This window comes from Nyctibius grandis, chromosome 5 (assembly GCF_013368605.1).
Source record: "Nyctibius grandis isolate bNycGra1 chromosome 5, bNycGra1.pri, whole genome shotgun sequence".
Lineage (NCBI taxonomy): Eukaryota > Metazoa > Chordata > Aves > Nyctibiiformes > Nyctibiidae > Nyctibius > Nyctibius grandis.
The window spans coordinates 49,953,144-49,970,076 of NC_090662.1; the positions used below are offsets into that span (position 1 = coordinate 49,953,144).

The window sequence follows — 16,933 nt, forward strand, 5'->3', positions numbered from 1 at the left end:
TCATAAATTTTCCTGGTGTGTAATAGTATCCCTAATTTGTATGTCTTATATAAGCCTGCATTCTGAAAGTACTAGATCAATATAATTTTATTACTGACATTTGTGAGCATTCCAAGAATTTAAGACGTTCTTTTTCATGGATACAAAATGATATTTCAATGGTTGCATATTAACAATAAAGTCTTAGCCCTTCTTATTGGGGTATAACCCCTACGTAGTAACCTGCAGTAAATCTAAGACCTTATTATGTTAATCTTGATCATTTCGATGATTTTGCTTACTACTACATAAGTGCTTAGGAAGGCATGCTGACTTACTTACAGTTTAAACTGGGCACTTGAAATTACTATGATTTTGCTGAATGATAGACTTCCTGATTCATCTTTGTATGTAGCTGAAGTTACCTCCATGGTTAACTACTTCACTATTAATCAGTATCTCCAAATCATTAAGATATAACTTGAATTTAAAAGCACTTTCTACCTTGGAAGGTTACAGAGTATCTTGATAATTTAACATAGGAATAGACAAATATTCAGATGCAGAGCTGTATTCAAGGCAAATATTCCTCCTCATTGAAGTTAATTTCCAATGACTTGGAAAACAAAGACTTATAGTAACGAAACTAAGGGCAAAAAGTCTGAAGAGTTAAATATGGTGATCGCTACAGCTGAAAGTCCGATACTGCACTCTGTGAAAAGGTGTACTAGTATCTTAAACGTCTTCTAAATTTTTGGCTCTAAGCTATAAATGTAAAAGGGAAGGTTTTAATTAGCTTCAGAGGACTTTCAGTCAGGTTCTTTACAAACCTGAAATTAAGTTTGCTCCAGTAATTAAATATTACTCTGACTGTAATTGGGTGAAAACACTTATCTTTATTTGAAAGAAAATAACAAATATTTTACATCAGAGAGCCAGACAGCCATATTAAAATCTAGCATATAACACTGAATATTGTTGTCTACAAGATGATGAAGTCTCAGATTCTATGATGATTAGGATTGGATAATAATTCCATGGAAAAGTTAGTTGTTTAAAATACTGTGGCCTCCTGGGTCTTTGGGAATTGGGACATTAGAAAATTTCCACTGTGTGTTGAAACAGGTTGGATGGAAATAAGAGTGATCAATTCTGTTGGTTTTAATCTCTCTGAGCATCACAATTGCATTATTTCTACTAAGGAAAGACTAAAAGCTTTCTATTTCAAGATTTTGAACATACAGAGCTCTCATAAGCTTAAAGCGACTGTAAATATTAAGGGCAAAAATATAGTTGGCAGGATAAAACTGTTACCCTTTTCAAAGTTTCTTGACACTGCTATGGAAGAGAAAATAAAATATTTATGTTAACAGCAATAATACAGCCTGCTACCTATGCAAAGCAAAACTTTAAAATCATGGTCATTAAACATATTAAAAGGCAAACGTCAGAAAACAAGGGATAAACTTTCTGTGCTGACACAAAAGGTACGCAGTCATTAAGGAAGAGCAGAAAATCTCTGTATCTTTGGAGTTCTTGGTTTGAAAATGCATGAACTTTTTAATGAATTTGACATTAAACAGTGACTAGGTGAAGACAAAGAAATGAAACAGGTCTCCATTTCATCTGAGTTCTCTAAGTTAGACTGGACTACAAAGCCTGTCTGCATTGGTGCAATGCTGCTCTTGGTACAGTGAGCTGGTTTGAACAGGAAGTCTGGAGATCGTCTCCTCCAGAATAGCCTACAACTTTATAGTAATGGCATTTTCCTGAGAAAAAGGGAGCTGCAGACTTCAACCCCCCAAGGAAGGAGTTGAGACCCAGTCTCTTGATTCCTGATCGAGCAGTCTAGCTACTACAATATTATACAAAGGTTTGGTAATGTTACCACTGGCATAGTCTTTCCTTTTTTTTTTGTTTGGTTGGTTGTTTTTATAAAAAATGGACACTAGTCAGTTAGGCACCTAGCTTCTGAAAGGGTTTGGAGCTTTTGAGCCCAGATAGAGGAAGGACTTCGTCTGCCTCCTGGGCTCTGCTTCTGAAGGTCCAGAGACTAGAAAACTTATGTTCTTATGTTCAGTACTTCCAGCTGACAGGCTCTGCACTGGGAATTTTGTAGACTGCTCTTCTGCAGTGTCTGATTTTCCCCTGTCATTGTTACTGACCCTCAGTATCTAGTCAACAGTATTGTTAGATGGCTGCTTTTGATGTTGAATAGCTTTTCATTTCAAGGAAAGGGAGTTCTTGTTGAGTAAATGTGAAGTCATTTCTGCAAAACTAACAATCTATCATTTACAGTTTATGGTATCTTCCAGGTCAGGATTTTTAACCTTCACCCTACATGTTCCCAAAACAAGGACCCGTTGCTAAAATGAAATGTGATTTTCATTTCTGTTTTGCCATGTTTATGTGCAGGTAACATGCCTCATGCCAAAATGTGCTACCACTGGATGCTAGAAGCTTATAATTAAGATAATACTTTTACCTAAAGTATAATTAAAATGCTGTTTGATGGTTATGGTTATTTAGCAAAAAACTAAAAGATTAAGTTACTTACTGGGCCCTTGACTGATTGAACTGATACATGTCCTGGATAAAACATAAATATTGCAGAAAATAATCCAATATGACATCTCTGACATTCAACTATAGCTTAAATTATAGACTGGTCAGTAAATGATCTTAAGCTGTTTAAGGTTTCATCAGCCATCTGCAAGATTGATTTTCTTCAAAATTACTGTACTAAAATGTTTTCTTTTGTTGTTGCACTGACTCAGATCACAAACCACAATTTTAAGATCGTCTCTTATTTACAAAAATGCTTTGACATAGTGCATTTGTTCTGTCTAGGCAACAATAAGGGATTGTGGTATCATTTTGAAGAAGGTTGTTTGACAGACCCTGTTTGTTTATTTGGGGTAATGTGAGCTGCATTCAGAAAATGTTATATTTTGTTTCATGATTGTGTACATTCTCTCCCACTGCTTCCAGGCAAGACCTGTAAGCAGAGAAGACACGGATTTAGACCTTGTTTCCACAGCCAGTGGAAGTGCTTTGACGGAGAACAGAGAAAAAAATAAGCAGCCACACAGACACTCAGCAAGATCTTCAAGTAAGTTATGGTTTTTTTCAATATCAGTTTTAAAGATCACTTTAAAATGCTAGGTGGAACTGAGCATGCTTGTAATCCCTAATAACACATGCTACTTATCTTTCTTTCTTACCTAAAACCTTTTCATATATTTTATACAGTTCTGTTTAAAAACTGTGTCATTAATATCAGTAGAGTTTCCTCTTGTGATTTTAACCCATGGGAATTTCCCTGTGATGTATGCTAGGTCATCTGATGATCAAGGTCTTAAAAAATTATCTTTTCTCTAAATTATAAAACAGAGTGTTTTTTTTAATGTTCTCCATTTTTTTTCCAGAAGAGGTTTGAAAAATATGTGGTTTTTTTAAATATAACATATTTCTAATACTGTGACATACTATATTCTGTAATGTGTGTGCCATGTCTTTTCTAAATAAGTATAACTCCAAAGCCCAAAAATGTACGTTACAGAAAATATAAGCAGTATTAAATAATTGGCAAAATTATTGAATTACTAAAACTGTTAATTAGTGAAGTTTCTTGAAATGCCTTATGTCAAAATAGAAATCAGATTATTTCATAAATTATATGTAATTGCTGGATTTGCTTTTTTGATTATGTTTTCACATATGCTGACTTTTCACTTTCAATGAAAAACAAATTAAAATTCAAGGAAAACATGTAAAAATACTTGCTATCTCTATTTTTCTGACATACTTTGTAAAGGCTTTAGAATAAAGATTTATTTACATTATATTAGTCCACCACAGGCAAAAAATAACAGTGAGTACAATTTGTCCATGCTTATGCACTTGATTTATATTCCTAAAATTAGATTAGATAAAATTTATCATCCCAGTGTAAGTTAATTGCACCCATGGAGAAGGAATATGATTCTTTCTTTCTCTCTGCCTGCCATCTTAAAAAAGAATGAATTGTGTCCTGAGTTTTCCTGTTTCTCTCCATTGGCTAGTGATGAAGCCCCACCAATTAAATTAGATGAGATTCCTAACTACTAAGATCCTGAATTTAGATGAGACAAGTCTAAGATACTGATGTCAATGGCAAAATTGACATTATATTCATATATTCAGAATAGAATGTATGCATATCTTGAATAATTGAGTTAAATAGTATACACTGCATTCATATTAATGTATAACTGCTGTCTAGATTGTAACCTACATTATATCACCATCCAGAAAAATAAATAAGAATAAGCTCTTTTGACGAAGACAGGCAAGTAGAACTTGCCCATGTTAGGAGCGAGCTTGGGAACAGTAAAGAAAAAAGTGTCATTGTATTATACCTTCAAAAAGAAGAGACTAGGAAGGGCGAAGGAAAGAACAATCAACTGGCAGAGTCATACGTGTGAGAGACAGAGAGACAGTTTACAGAGTCTGGTAATATATATGTATTTTCATAAAATACACACCTACTACAGCACAATTACATATTCATTCTCCTTTCAGTAGTCCAGGAACTAAAGAAAAAAAGGCTCAGGTCTTATGTCTTTCTATATACGTTTCTGCATGTGCATCTATATGATTTTTTTCATCATGGATTTGAGAAATTAAACAGTGATGATTGATACATTAAATTGTAGTGCATATTATATATAAAACCAGACATTACTATTATCTTTGTACAATTTATATGCAGTGTATAAACATGTTTATTATATTCGTTCTGTTTGCCAAAGACTGTTACTTTTCAATGATCAAAAATAAATTGTTAGCCCTGTGGTATCCTTAATCTGAAAACATTAGAAATTTGCCTTTATTTGTGCCATATTCATTATAAAATACTTTCCTGTTGTATTGTTTCTCTTGGTTTTGCTTTCTGAAATATTTAATGAAGAAGCCTAGAAAGTATTTTAGTGTTTTAGTAGGCGTATTCCCTTTGAGTTAGCCTGCAAGTGTATTACAGAAGAGCTTAGAAAAAAATGCTGTGACCTTAGAGGTGCTCCCATTGGAATTAATTGTTAAATCAAGTTCTTGCATAATTTTTTCAGGAGAATTCAACCTCAATGATTTGACAAGCTTTAATTAATAAAATGTTACTAAGTTCACTTTGCAACATCCATATCCTGATTGTTGCTCAGAATTCTTTTTAATTGTTCATAGGAAGTCTTCAGCAAACCGTGCCATACAACTGAGAGATATTAGTATGTATCAGAGTTGGGAGTATCATATAAGTTTCTAATATATAATTTGTAATTCATTAATTGTATCAATAAATTGTTGAGATCCTCTGGGCTGAAAAGTGAGGTGTAAAAATGCAGGATAAATCATTTTTAAGTATATTTATTAAAAAAACCCTCATATATGTATGATACTGAAATAAAATGCATTTTATATACTGAAGGGACATGACTGTACATGAATAATCATGGTTTTGTAAAGACAAAACATACAATGTTTAAAAGTTACTACCCTTTAATTCAGAGGGTTTTTAGAAAGGCTAGGTCAAGATTTCCAGAAATATTTTGGGGAACTGCCCAACTTTGATGCACTTTTTGTCGATCATATTTTCCAAGGGCAGGTCCTTAGAATTCCTCGTTAAAGATTTTTAAGGATTTTGTCACCCAAATTTACTATTTTTCTCTGAAAAACCTGGATGGGGTAGATTAATCGTGAACTAACTTGATTCTGTTCCTTGACAAAACAAAACTAATTAAGGAATAAAGGAAATGCTGTGGACATACTATCTCTCAGTTTAAGGAAAGCGTTTGTGTACTGAAGTATTTGATGTGGTTCCATGTTATATGTTCAAAGGGAAAACTGACTGTGGGTTAAATTCACCCAGTATTTAAAAAAGTAAAAAAAAAAAGAAAAAGTAAAAAAATGTATATAACCTAAAGAAAGAGTAGCAGTTGTTCAGTTAGACTAATTAGTTACCTATCTAATTTAGGACCCTGCGTCTGTTGATGGCCAATGCGTTATGTTCTCAAATATACTAGTTTACATTCCTTCCAGAAATCATAGTTATTTCTTTATGCTTTCTGGTAACTAATGTTTCTTTTCTGTTTCTTGAGGTGGTTTTTTTGGGTGGGTTGTTTGGGGTTTTTTTTTGTCCATTCTTGTCTGACCAGTGCTAAGATCTTAATCTCTGTGGTACCTTGTGCCAATAAATTGCAAAATTAAGTGAGTTAGAATGACCTTTTGCTGATTATATTTTCTGCCTTTCAGTTTCACATAAACTTACCTTGCTTTTGTAAAGAAGGACAGAAAAAAAAGTTGGTTTTCCCTGATAATTTCTCTGTAGTACACATACATGAGCCATGATGTGCCGTCAAGAGTTATGCATGATTCAAGTATCAGTCCTACACTTATTGCTATTTTTATTAACTCCATAAATATTGGTGTGAATTGCTGGTTATATTTTTTTTTAATAATTTCCTGAACACTAGTAATGTAGTCAGCACTGAGTTGCAAGACGGACATAGAAATATTTTGCAAGAATTAAAAGTTAAATAATTATTTTTTTATGCCTAGCTAGACAGGATGAATTTTTCTTTATACTAATGTCCAGTTTGTGAGTAGGCTATGACAATCATGAACTCCATTCTATCGTCCTAATCTGGTTCTAGCCAACCAATGTTGGACCTTTACATGAATCTCCTATACATTTACATTGTCTACCTTTCATCACAATTTTGTGGTTTTCTTTTTTCTTCAAATCTTAAACTTTACTTTCATTGTACTTCTTGTCTTATGAACTGCAATCTTTTGACAAGGATTTCCAGAAGCACCAGAATTTGAAAGTGGAATGCAATGGGAGCCATGCCTCTAATTGATACTTAAAATACTGCCCAGAATTCTTAATTCTTCTCTTCCCTAAATTCTAGTCTTTCAGGGAGCCTCTGATATCAGTAAAACACTGCTTTCCAGGGAAAAAAATTTTAAAAATTTAGACCTGAATCTTGTCATTTCTTAATCACGCCTCATTCGAAAAATGGACCATAAATACTATCTTGACTACAAAACATTTACCAATTTCATTTCTCAGATAAATTCGAACTTTACCATTCTGTTAGTCAGTGAAATTAAGTTAATGAAGTTTAATAATGCCTTTCTTACAGTGGAAAGACTTCAAACTCAAAGAAAAAAAAACAAGCTGACTGTTATTTCACTTTCCTTTTTACATCTTTCTTTCAGTTCTTATTTTTCTCCTAACAGAACCCCCACCTTGATTTTTTTTGCCTTCCTTTCTTTTGATAATGAGAGTCCTTAGAAAGTCTTCAACTTTGTACCAGTGTATGGTACAGCTTCACTCCTTTAAAACTTCCTGCTTTCTTGCTCCTTTCTCCTTAGCATTAGTATTGTCTATATATTCTAGTTCCATAACTGCTGTCTTTCATTTAGGATTTGTAAACTCCCTCTGTGGGATTTTTTAAGCTCTCTCTTCATGCCTTTACTCATATTTTACCAAGAGGTTTCTGGTGGTCTTTTTTTCTTTCCATCTTTCTTTTTTTCTGCCTTTTTTTTTTTTGCTTATGCAGTCTGAATTGCAACTTTGCCATGTTATAGAAACTGAGTAAGAAACATTTGAGAAACACGGGATCAAATATGAAGGTACTTTCAGTTTCTCGGCATTTACCTCCTTAGTAGACTTCCTGGAAGATAATGCTAAAATCTATGCTTTCTCCTTAGAAATGTGTAGAAAAGCTGTAAATTTATAGAGGATATTTACAGTACAGATTACTTATTATTGTCAGCAAAATGCTGAACGCAATTTACCTTAGAAATCACAACTGCTGCCACAATTTTAGGAATAAAGAACTCTGTCTGTAAGCCACATCTGGTTATATGACCACATGAATGTTAATGGACAAGCTTTTTGTCCAATAAAAGACAGTGACATGATTCCTTACTATTAATATTTCTGTGCTCAGAAAATGAAGGCATAAAATGGATGAGAAAGGGTTCTACAGTTCTGAAGTAATTAAAATTTACCAGGCTTTGATACCTACTAGAAAAGCATGAATATTGTTTTGAACATCCTTTCAACATAGTATTTTTTTCCACGCAGATACCTCTGTATATCTTACCAGAATACAAAATATGCCTCAGAAAAAAGCTGTCAATCCACCATACACTAATGCATAGCACATATTTACATGGTCAGAGGAAAACTGTTAAGAAAGTAATTAAACCTATGTTATAGGCTGAAAGAATGCAAAATAGCCTAAGTCTGGAAACCCTTGGACATGTTAGAATAGAATGGTACCCAGGCAAAAAACTGTGCAGAGAGATGGAATAATTTAGCAGTGGCACAACTCTATATGAATTTGAAGTTCTTTAATGACTTCCAAACAAGACCCGCTCATATCTTGCGAACTTATGGTGCAGGTAGATAAAACTCCTAATTTTAGTGTTGTGTTACTTCCAAATTTTTCATCTGACGTTGATGCTTTCTTTTAAATAATCCGTGAGAAAACTTGCTGTATTAGAAAATAATAAATCAGTACAATAATCTTCATTATATTTTAAATATTCTTCAGTATACTGAACTTTGCTTGGTGCCCTACATGTGAAAATACACAGCACAATGGAACTTATTCACGTGTAGACTTAGATACTAAAACCTACTTTTCTGTGTATGGTAGATGTATAGTGTTGATAGGATACATTTTATCCACATGAGAGAAAGTATTTGACTTTAATTCGATATTAGGAATGTCATTTTGAATCTATATACATCAATTTTCCTATCGGCAGAAATAATAATCATGATATATACCATCTTTGTATAATGTTTATGTATCTGCTGAGGAAAGGATGTTTAACTGTTAGGAAAGGGCCTCCTCCTCATTTGTGAACTGGATAAACTATTTTGAAGCTGCCGTGTCAACAAAGGAGTAATGTTACAGATGAACACAGGTACAGCCATGTAAACGACAAACTAGTTACAGTATGGTGACAAAATCAAGCGATATGTCAAATGGTGGAATGATTAATTCACAAAATAAAGATAATTGGTGACAATGTAGGTCTAACTCATTCTTTCAGAGTTTCTTAAATTCACTAACTGATTTCTTTTCTTAACTGGGGAGATGTTGCATCAAGTAACAATAGAAGTGCACTAGTCCTTCAAGAAACATTATTAAAAATTCAATGAACAGTTTATAATGGTGAAAGCAGGAAAAATCAGGTATGTACCATGAATTTCTTTCCAGTATATATATAAATCCTGTGTTTGGAAGTGAAGTATATCAGCATAGGTATCACCGTTTATGTGTGCAGAGAGCTATTTAGCTTAATATTATCTACCTGAGAAGAAGACTTCTGTCAAAAATTAAGGTAAGATGAAGGTAAAAGTGAATTTCTAGGTGGAATCCTGGCTTAATCAAAGCCAGTAAGCCAGTTTTCAGTATGATACATACATCTAATACACAATGCAAAAAAACTTCAAATCTTGACTGTTTTTTTTCTATTCACAGATATAATATCTGAGTATTTCCCTGTTCTTGCAGTATGCAATTCAATAGCTTACATTTTTTTTTTAATTTAAGGAAAAACACATATAGGCCTGGCTCATCAGTGTAATTCCATTGATTTCCATGCCCAAATGTTTTAAAAATTTGACTAGTGGTAAGTGTGATTAAGAAGAAAATCTGGACCAGGAAAGTACTTGTGTATAGTTTTGCATAATGAGAATACTCATGCATGCAAATTTTACATATTCTGCAGGATCAGGACTTTTTTCTAGTTGTTAAACACAGCTGAAAGATGCTGCTTTCCTAACCATTTGAAATTATTATGGAGATGCATATTTTTCTATGTATTAGTTAACTATTGAGCAGCACATACCTAATCTTTTTGAACAGACTACAGAATGATAATGCTGCTTAATTCACTTTGAGGTTATATATTTTTTAAAAATGACCTAAATGTAGATTTTAAAAGGCACTTAGAACTTACTTTCATTAAATTTAGCAGGCTAGGGAGAAAAATGATACATTATCTCATGTAATTTCATCATCTGTGTTTTGAATTATGAAAATAATTCAAGAACTATGGGTAACAGATACACAGGGGCATTTCCTAAATTTTAAGTGCTTAATTTTACAGCCTGATAGTCTTTTAGTAGGGTTTGGGGGTTCTTGTCAGGGAGGGGGTTGTTTTTTTTAAAGAGAAATCAGGTTTTTTAAAGAGAAAATCTATTCAGAGACATTGACTTACATGTAACTTAGATACCAGCTTGGAACCTTGGAACCGTTAGACCCACCACAAGGATTTCTGTCATATGATATGAGTAAATAATAACAATTTTAAGTTTCCTTTGCTGTGGGATATTTGTCAGGTAGCTTCAAAAATATTTCTCAAGTCTTTGCACAGAAAGACCCAGTAATGAATGGTGGACTGCTACAGAGTTGTTGCATTGGATGGCAAAGATGCGTCTATAGATTTTTTCCTCAATACAATCTTTCTTTCCTTGTTTTTTTTTCCTTCTAATTTGTCTCTTTTTCGTTGCTGACTTTTCCACACCTGTGTTCCCTAATCCTTTCTTTTACTATGAACAATTCTTTTTTCTGTTCCTCCAACTTCTCATCCCAGCATAAGCTTCCTCTCCCATCCACTCTTAGGCTTCCTTTCCACAGTTGCCATTGAGTCTTGTGTTTGTTTCCGCAGTTCTTTGTCTGATTACCTTTTTCCTCTCTCTCTCTATTCCCTTTTGCATCCAGCTATTCCTTGCCAGTATTCCTCAGATTCATCATCTCCTAGTTTAAATCTCCTCCAAATTTGGCCTGATTTAGTGTACTATTTAGGCAGATCTTGAGTCCAGACTCTTAATCTACTTATTCTCTGTATCCTTTCCTATAATCACCTGTATTTTCCTTTCTTGTAATTATGTAAATTCTGAGAGTTAGAGCCCATCTAGTGCCCCTTAATCCATCTTCTTTATTCTTCCTCAGTTCCCCTTTGCCAATTCACAACTTACTTCTTTCCCACGTTTTCTCTCTGCTCTCAATGTCAGTCTATTTATCAAGTCATTCTAGTCTCTTGTGCCATCTATGTCAGGGTACTGTTTGCCAAGTTAGCCTTAGTTTCTCTAACCTTAACTCCAAGTCAGTCTCATTTCTCTCTCAAGTTTTAATTCCAACCCTCTGCCTCTTCTCTCATCCTCCTTCCTGTAGGAGCTTTGGTTCTTATCCCTTCCATGTTTCCTGTAGCTAGGCTCCATCTGCCACAGAGAGCATGAAACAAGCAGGCTTTTAAGTTCCCTGACCCAGCATGATCTTCAGCAATATTTTTAGGAATAGTCTTGCTTAGCTCCGTGTAACATCATGGTAAAGCACGTTTCCATGATGACTTATATTTTAAGGAATATAGCCAAAAAAATCAAGAACTTCTCCTCCGATTATGTAGAAACTTCAGTTTGTATATACTTGATCCAAATTTGGACAGATCCTAAAAGCAAGGCTCTGTTACTTGGCAGACTTCAAGTCCCCTCTGCAAAGGGCAACATAAATATTTCACATATTTTCTTAGAAGTGACTGACCTTTCAGAAAACTTTGACCAAAGGCAGATACCCAGTATGTAAAATTTCATCCTAAATGGTCAAAATTGGGGAATAGATGAGGAGCTGTAAAACAAAACAAATATTGGGCTTTAATAACTGATGATGCTAAAAGTCCTGTTTGTAGTTACGAAAACGTTATATTTTACAGGAACATATTTGGAGCATTATGTTTATTATGTTCTTTATTTTAAGTGTGTAGAATGGCAATTAATAAATGTTTATAACTTATTCTTGTAAATGCTTATCTCTCTGAATTCTTCCATGTGACTGAGTCACATTGTAGAGTTCAGATTATTTAAGTGTGCAACTATCAGCGTGACCTGGTTAGAACATCAATGTTTGATAAACAAAGGTATTTAAGTTCATTGTTTCTATAAATTTTTAAGAGTAGTCTCTAGTCCTACCAGCTCATAGTCAAGGAGATTTACAGACAAAATTAATCATTTGCTCAAAAAACAAAAATTAATCATGAATATGTTTTATCTTCAAATCTCCGAATGGAAAGGAGACATATCTTTATATATTATGTGGGATTTATTATAAGATGCTCCTGAGGCTTCTCAGTGCTATTCAAATATGTGTGAAATATAAAAATTTAATGTAAAATTGCAACACAGTAAATATATTTTTGTTTTGATGTAAATAATGCAACTAAGAAAAAAATTTTTGGTCCCATTTCAGTATTGCCACCCGTTACAATATTAAAAAGTAACTTTTCAAGATTGTAGCATTTACCTTTTTCACAGACCAGCTGAACCTAACTTCTTTCCAGAGCTTAAATTGATGTAAACGCTTTGCTGCTAAGGATTCGTTCTGGTCACTTTCATTAAAAAGTTGAAGTTTTTTCTCCATGCCTTCTTATGCTGTATTTGCTCTTAAGTAGTACAATATGGTAAGGACTTTGAAATAAATTATATCTCCAGACACACAATGTTAGGTGAATCGATAAATGCCCTATGACGTCTACTATACATCATAAAATTTCTATCATAACCTGTTTAACAAAGCTTTTCTTCTTGGACACCAAGAATTTCATTCAAAGCATTTTACATATTGCATTACTTATCAAAACAGAGGATATGTAAACCTTGACATTAGTTAAAAGACCCAGGCTTTAACCAAAAAGGACCAGAACAAATCAATAGCAGAAAACAGATTAAACAACAGAAAAGTGACTGCTTAGAAATAGAAGCATGTTAACCTAACCCAAGACAAGCTTTCAGCACATACTCAAAAGAAATTATTATTTGATATATATAGGCACTTGAAAATCTCTCAGACTATACTGGAGCTTCATATAGTCAAATATTACAATTAAATGAAAGTACAGTAAATAACTGTTACAACCTGTCTTCCAAAGCCTAGTTTGGAATGGGAGAAATTAAATTGTTTTTCTTGGCTAAGATTTTGTTCCCGTATGAGTGGGTATTAGAATAACTGTATATAATGTTAAATTATACTTAATACTCTTGCCAGTTTCTATTTAATTCTAGTACCAGTAATAGTAAAAATTATCATTGTTATTATTATTGTTGTCAAAAATATCAGTACTTTATAGAGGAAAACCAATGTAATAGTTCTAATTTATATTTAGCAAAGATACTTAAATATGGGCTTGAAACAATGTGAATCTTTCTCTTGTTGCCTTTGGGTAAGTCCTGCTACAAATACACTCATGGAACACAACATGAAAAGAAAGTATTAAGATCATGCTTAGAATTATTCATAAATCACAAATACACATGTGCATACCATGTGTATGTGAAAGATATGCCTTACAGATCTCTTTATATTTACAGCAAATATGACTGTAAATGTCACCTTTTATTTTACCAATTAAAAAAGTTCTGATAATAGTAATTTTATTCACTCATATATGCTAATACGTGAACCATTCATTTGCAAGACACATTGCAGCTTAGGGAAAAATGGAGGTATTGCAAATCCAAGCTTGATGTAAAAATTATTCACATCATTAATAAGGCTATAAGACAAAGCTATAAGCTCTCTCAAAAAAGTGTATTGCGGTGTAAAGTAAGACTTTCAAATAAAGTACACCCTGAGGAACAGTTAAAGGATCTCACAGAGATTTTTAATATTTTCATAATACCTGAATATCTGACCTTGCAACACTTCAGGTATATGCTTGGTAGAACATTTTAAAAATGCAAAATGTTTTAGTTTGCTATCAATCGCTGCTTTTGGTGAGTCTTTGTTTTATTTTTCTGTACATTGAACTAGGTGTCCTCCCCACTTTTTGTTATCTTCTCCCCTTTTCTTAAAATAAAAGATCTCATAAAGCAGTGAAATTGCACAACTTCCCCTGAGCAGGTATAAATGTATTTATGTCCAACTAGAAGTAGTAAAGCACAACAAATATAAGTAAAGACAACAAATATAAGTGAAACAAATATAATAAGGATTCAGTTACCTATTCATTTTAAATTTTGTTTGTTTGTTTATTTAGAAAAACAAGGCTGGATTTTTAAGGAACATTTCTAGGTTCAGTCTCTTAATTCAAAGTGGCATTGTCATCCCTTACCAGACTCTCTTGTTCTCCTTCATCCCCTCGATCTAGACAAAATTCTAACCATTTTCTAATGGATCTGTCTTTATTGAATATTTCTGAAGGAAAAAATTGCTTGTTTGAATAATGTAGAATCAGAAAACCTGTTGTAAATACAGGTATTGACAAAAAAACCCTGAGTTTTAGTTTTAATTTCTATGTTATATTTTTACTTCTTGTAAGACTCTACCTAGATGCTTACTTTATATATAAGTACAAAGCTGCTTTTACTTCACCAAAAGAGTGTTCATACCTAGATTTTCACTGAAATAGCAAAAGACATGATTTAAAAATAAGCATAGTAATTTGTGGGCACATGTATGATAAATCAGGTAAGTCCTATATTTGCAATTCATTTCCTTCCTATATTTTAATTTTTCTTTCTGTTTTTTCTTTCATTAAACTCTAGGAGGAAGAACTGCAATAATAATATTTCTCATATTTGACTAATACCTTCATTGTAAATGAGGTGTTTCTTTGCTTTATGACATAATTCTTCAGTCATAATTAACATTTAAGCCACTAGCAGTATATAAGTATAATGTCTGAGAATTAGGTATAATATGAATGGGAGTAAGCAAATTTCACTATGTTTATATGCCAATCTGACTCATATCTGTGTTTGAAAATTCTTCTTCAGGGAATAGGCTGTTGGATCTCCATGCCAGTTCTATCATTCGTCACTCCAGTTAGGCTGATAACTGGAAGAGCAATGCTGATAATAATACCTATATCTGAGCACTATTTAGTAGATATCAAAAGTTCTTTATCAGAAAAGCAAGCATAATTATGCCCATTTCAAAGATGGGAAGATGGGAAATTCAAAAGGAGTGATTTGCAGTGATTTACAACAAACCTGTCTTGTGGATATTTCATTCTAAATTAGTTAATCATTCGCTACAATGGTTTAATTTTATTTGGCTGAAAGTGCTGAGAACTGTGTGAAGGATGGAAAGAAAGAATACAGAGTCATCTATGCTTTGATTCAGCTTGTCTAGGTCCCTACTGTATAGTAAAGTTTAAAGCAGACCCTAGGAAATCTAACCATCACTTCAGGCTGGATAAAAAAAAGGAGAGCTGTGACTGTCAGACTTTGGGATAGCCTCTGATTTGTTAAACCTGCATGCAAGGGAGCAGAGACATTACACCTTTAGAGTGTCTGGGATTTTGTGAAAATACCTTCAGGCTGAGGAAGTTATCCTGCTCTGTTACTGAGGGTCTACAAATCCTGAGCTATGATTCTCAGACAAGTCTAAAATGTTTTGTCAGACAGCTTATATGCACTCAAGATTATTGTTATTACATTTTGCTCACAAAATATTTGACTACGCTACCCTCTAAGTAATGTGTAAATCAGTTGCAATTAAAAATAAAAAAAAATAAATTTGTGAACTTTGGGCTCTGAACTTTAGAAAAGCACAATTCAAGCTATGGCAGATACAGCTGTTATTCTGCCAAAATAAAAGGTTATATTACTAATTTATGAAGACTTTTCACAAGTTTCTTGTAGCAAATTACAGCAAGTCTTTCGGGATTTTTTAATGGAATTATAATACACATTTCGTAGTAATGGAAGGGCAATATATCTCTTCCAATGAATTGCATATAGTTTTAAGTGGAAAGCCAGAAAACCTACATTTACAGATTTCTGAAGTCCATCATGAAAATAGTATTTAGCAATACAGACAGGTTTGTAACCAAGTAAGGTTGCTAGTCCAGAAATAATCCAGATTAGGCAATTAGGATGTGGTTGACTTACTCTTTTACTACATTGACTCTATCACTTTTAAACTAATTTTCAAATTTATTATTGATGGTTTTGTTTTGGCATTTGTCTTTATTCTGTTTTGAAAATAACATAATAAAAAATATTTGTTTTGTCAAAATATAGAAATAAAGAATTGGTCATTGATACAACCTTGAAGATGAGTGCATAAGAAAGTCAGTCTCAAGCATAAATTGGCCCCAAACTTCTTTTCCAGTCTGAACATGCAATAGCTATTTCCTTTTTTTTTTTTAACTAAGAACATATTCCAGTCTTAATTCTTTCTGTTGTTTAACAATGTTTGCAACTTCAGAAAACATCTATTTAAATTAAAGACGGGATGCAAATTTTTAAATATTATTACCACGTTATATTTATTTTGGAGTTTCACTAATTAACCACTTAATTTACTAATTTGAGGGTTTCAGCCTTCAGTGAATATGTTATGGTTCCCAGTCAAAATTAATGGAAAGTTTGCTGCTTGATTAAATAGCTCTCTTCTTTCTTTGCTCTTTAACAAAAGCCTTTCTGCACTAGAGATAACTGCTACCACTTGAGGTGTTAAATAAAAGGATCCAAAGGCAAGGAAACTGGGAATCCTGTAAAAGCAAGACATTAGTATTTTGAACATTTATCAGGTTAACTTAGTGTAAGTTATGTGTTTTAAGAAAAAAAACAATTGACTACATCTGTAGAGCCATAAGAAAACAAACAGAGATCATGTTAAAAATGCTTGAAAGGTCTTGATTGCAAAAAGAGAGAATTATTTAGTAAGATACATTTGCAATAATTTAAAACTTCATAAAAAAGGGAACTGTAGGCTGGGAAAAGCTCTTGACATTTAGATCTAGCAGACTACAGAAAAATATTCATGAGAAAATAAAGAAGTTCTTACTGTTTGAAATTTATAGCTATACTGTATATATTAGTAGACAGACTTATATTCAGTCTGATTTAAGCTTTTTTTTAATTCTTTTGAACTACTTATTGTGAGAAATTTAA

At 33.0% G+C, this 16,933-nt stretch overlaps 1 protein-coding gene across 1 annotated transcript in view; it reads left to right on the plus strand.

Moving 5' to 3' along the window:
• The window catches only part of LRRIQ1 (leucine rich repeats and IQ motif containing 1), a 117,953-nt gene that overhangs the window by 100,034 nt on the left and 986 nt on the right, over window positions 1–16,933 (plus strand). The window contains exon 26 of the mRNA XM_068401738.1: window positions 2,971–3,091. Coding sequence (XP_068257839.1) covers window positions 2,971–3,091 — 121 coding nt within the window. The remainder of the gene's footprint in view (window positions 1–2,970; window positions 3,092–16,933) is intronic.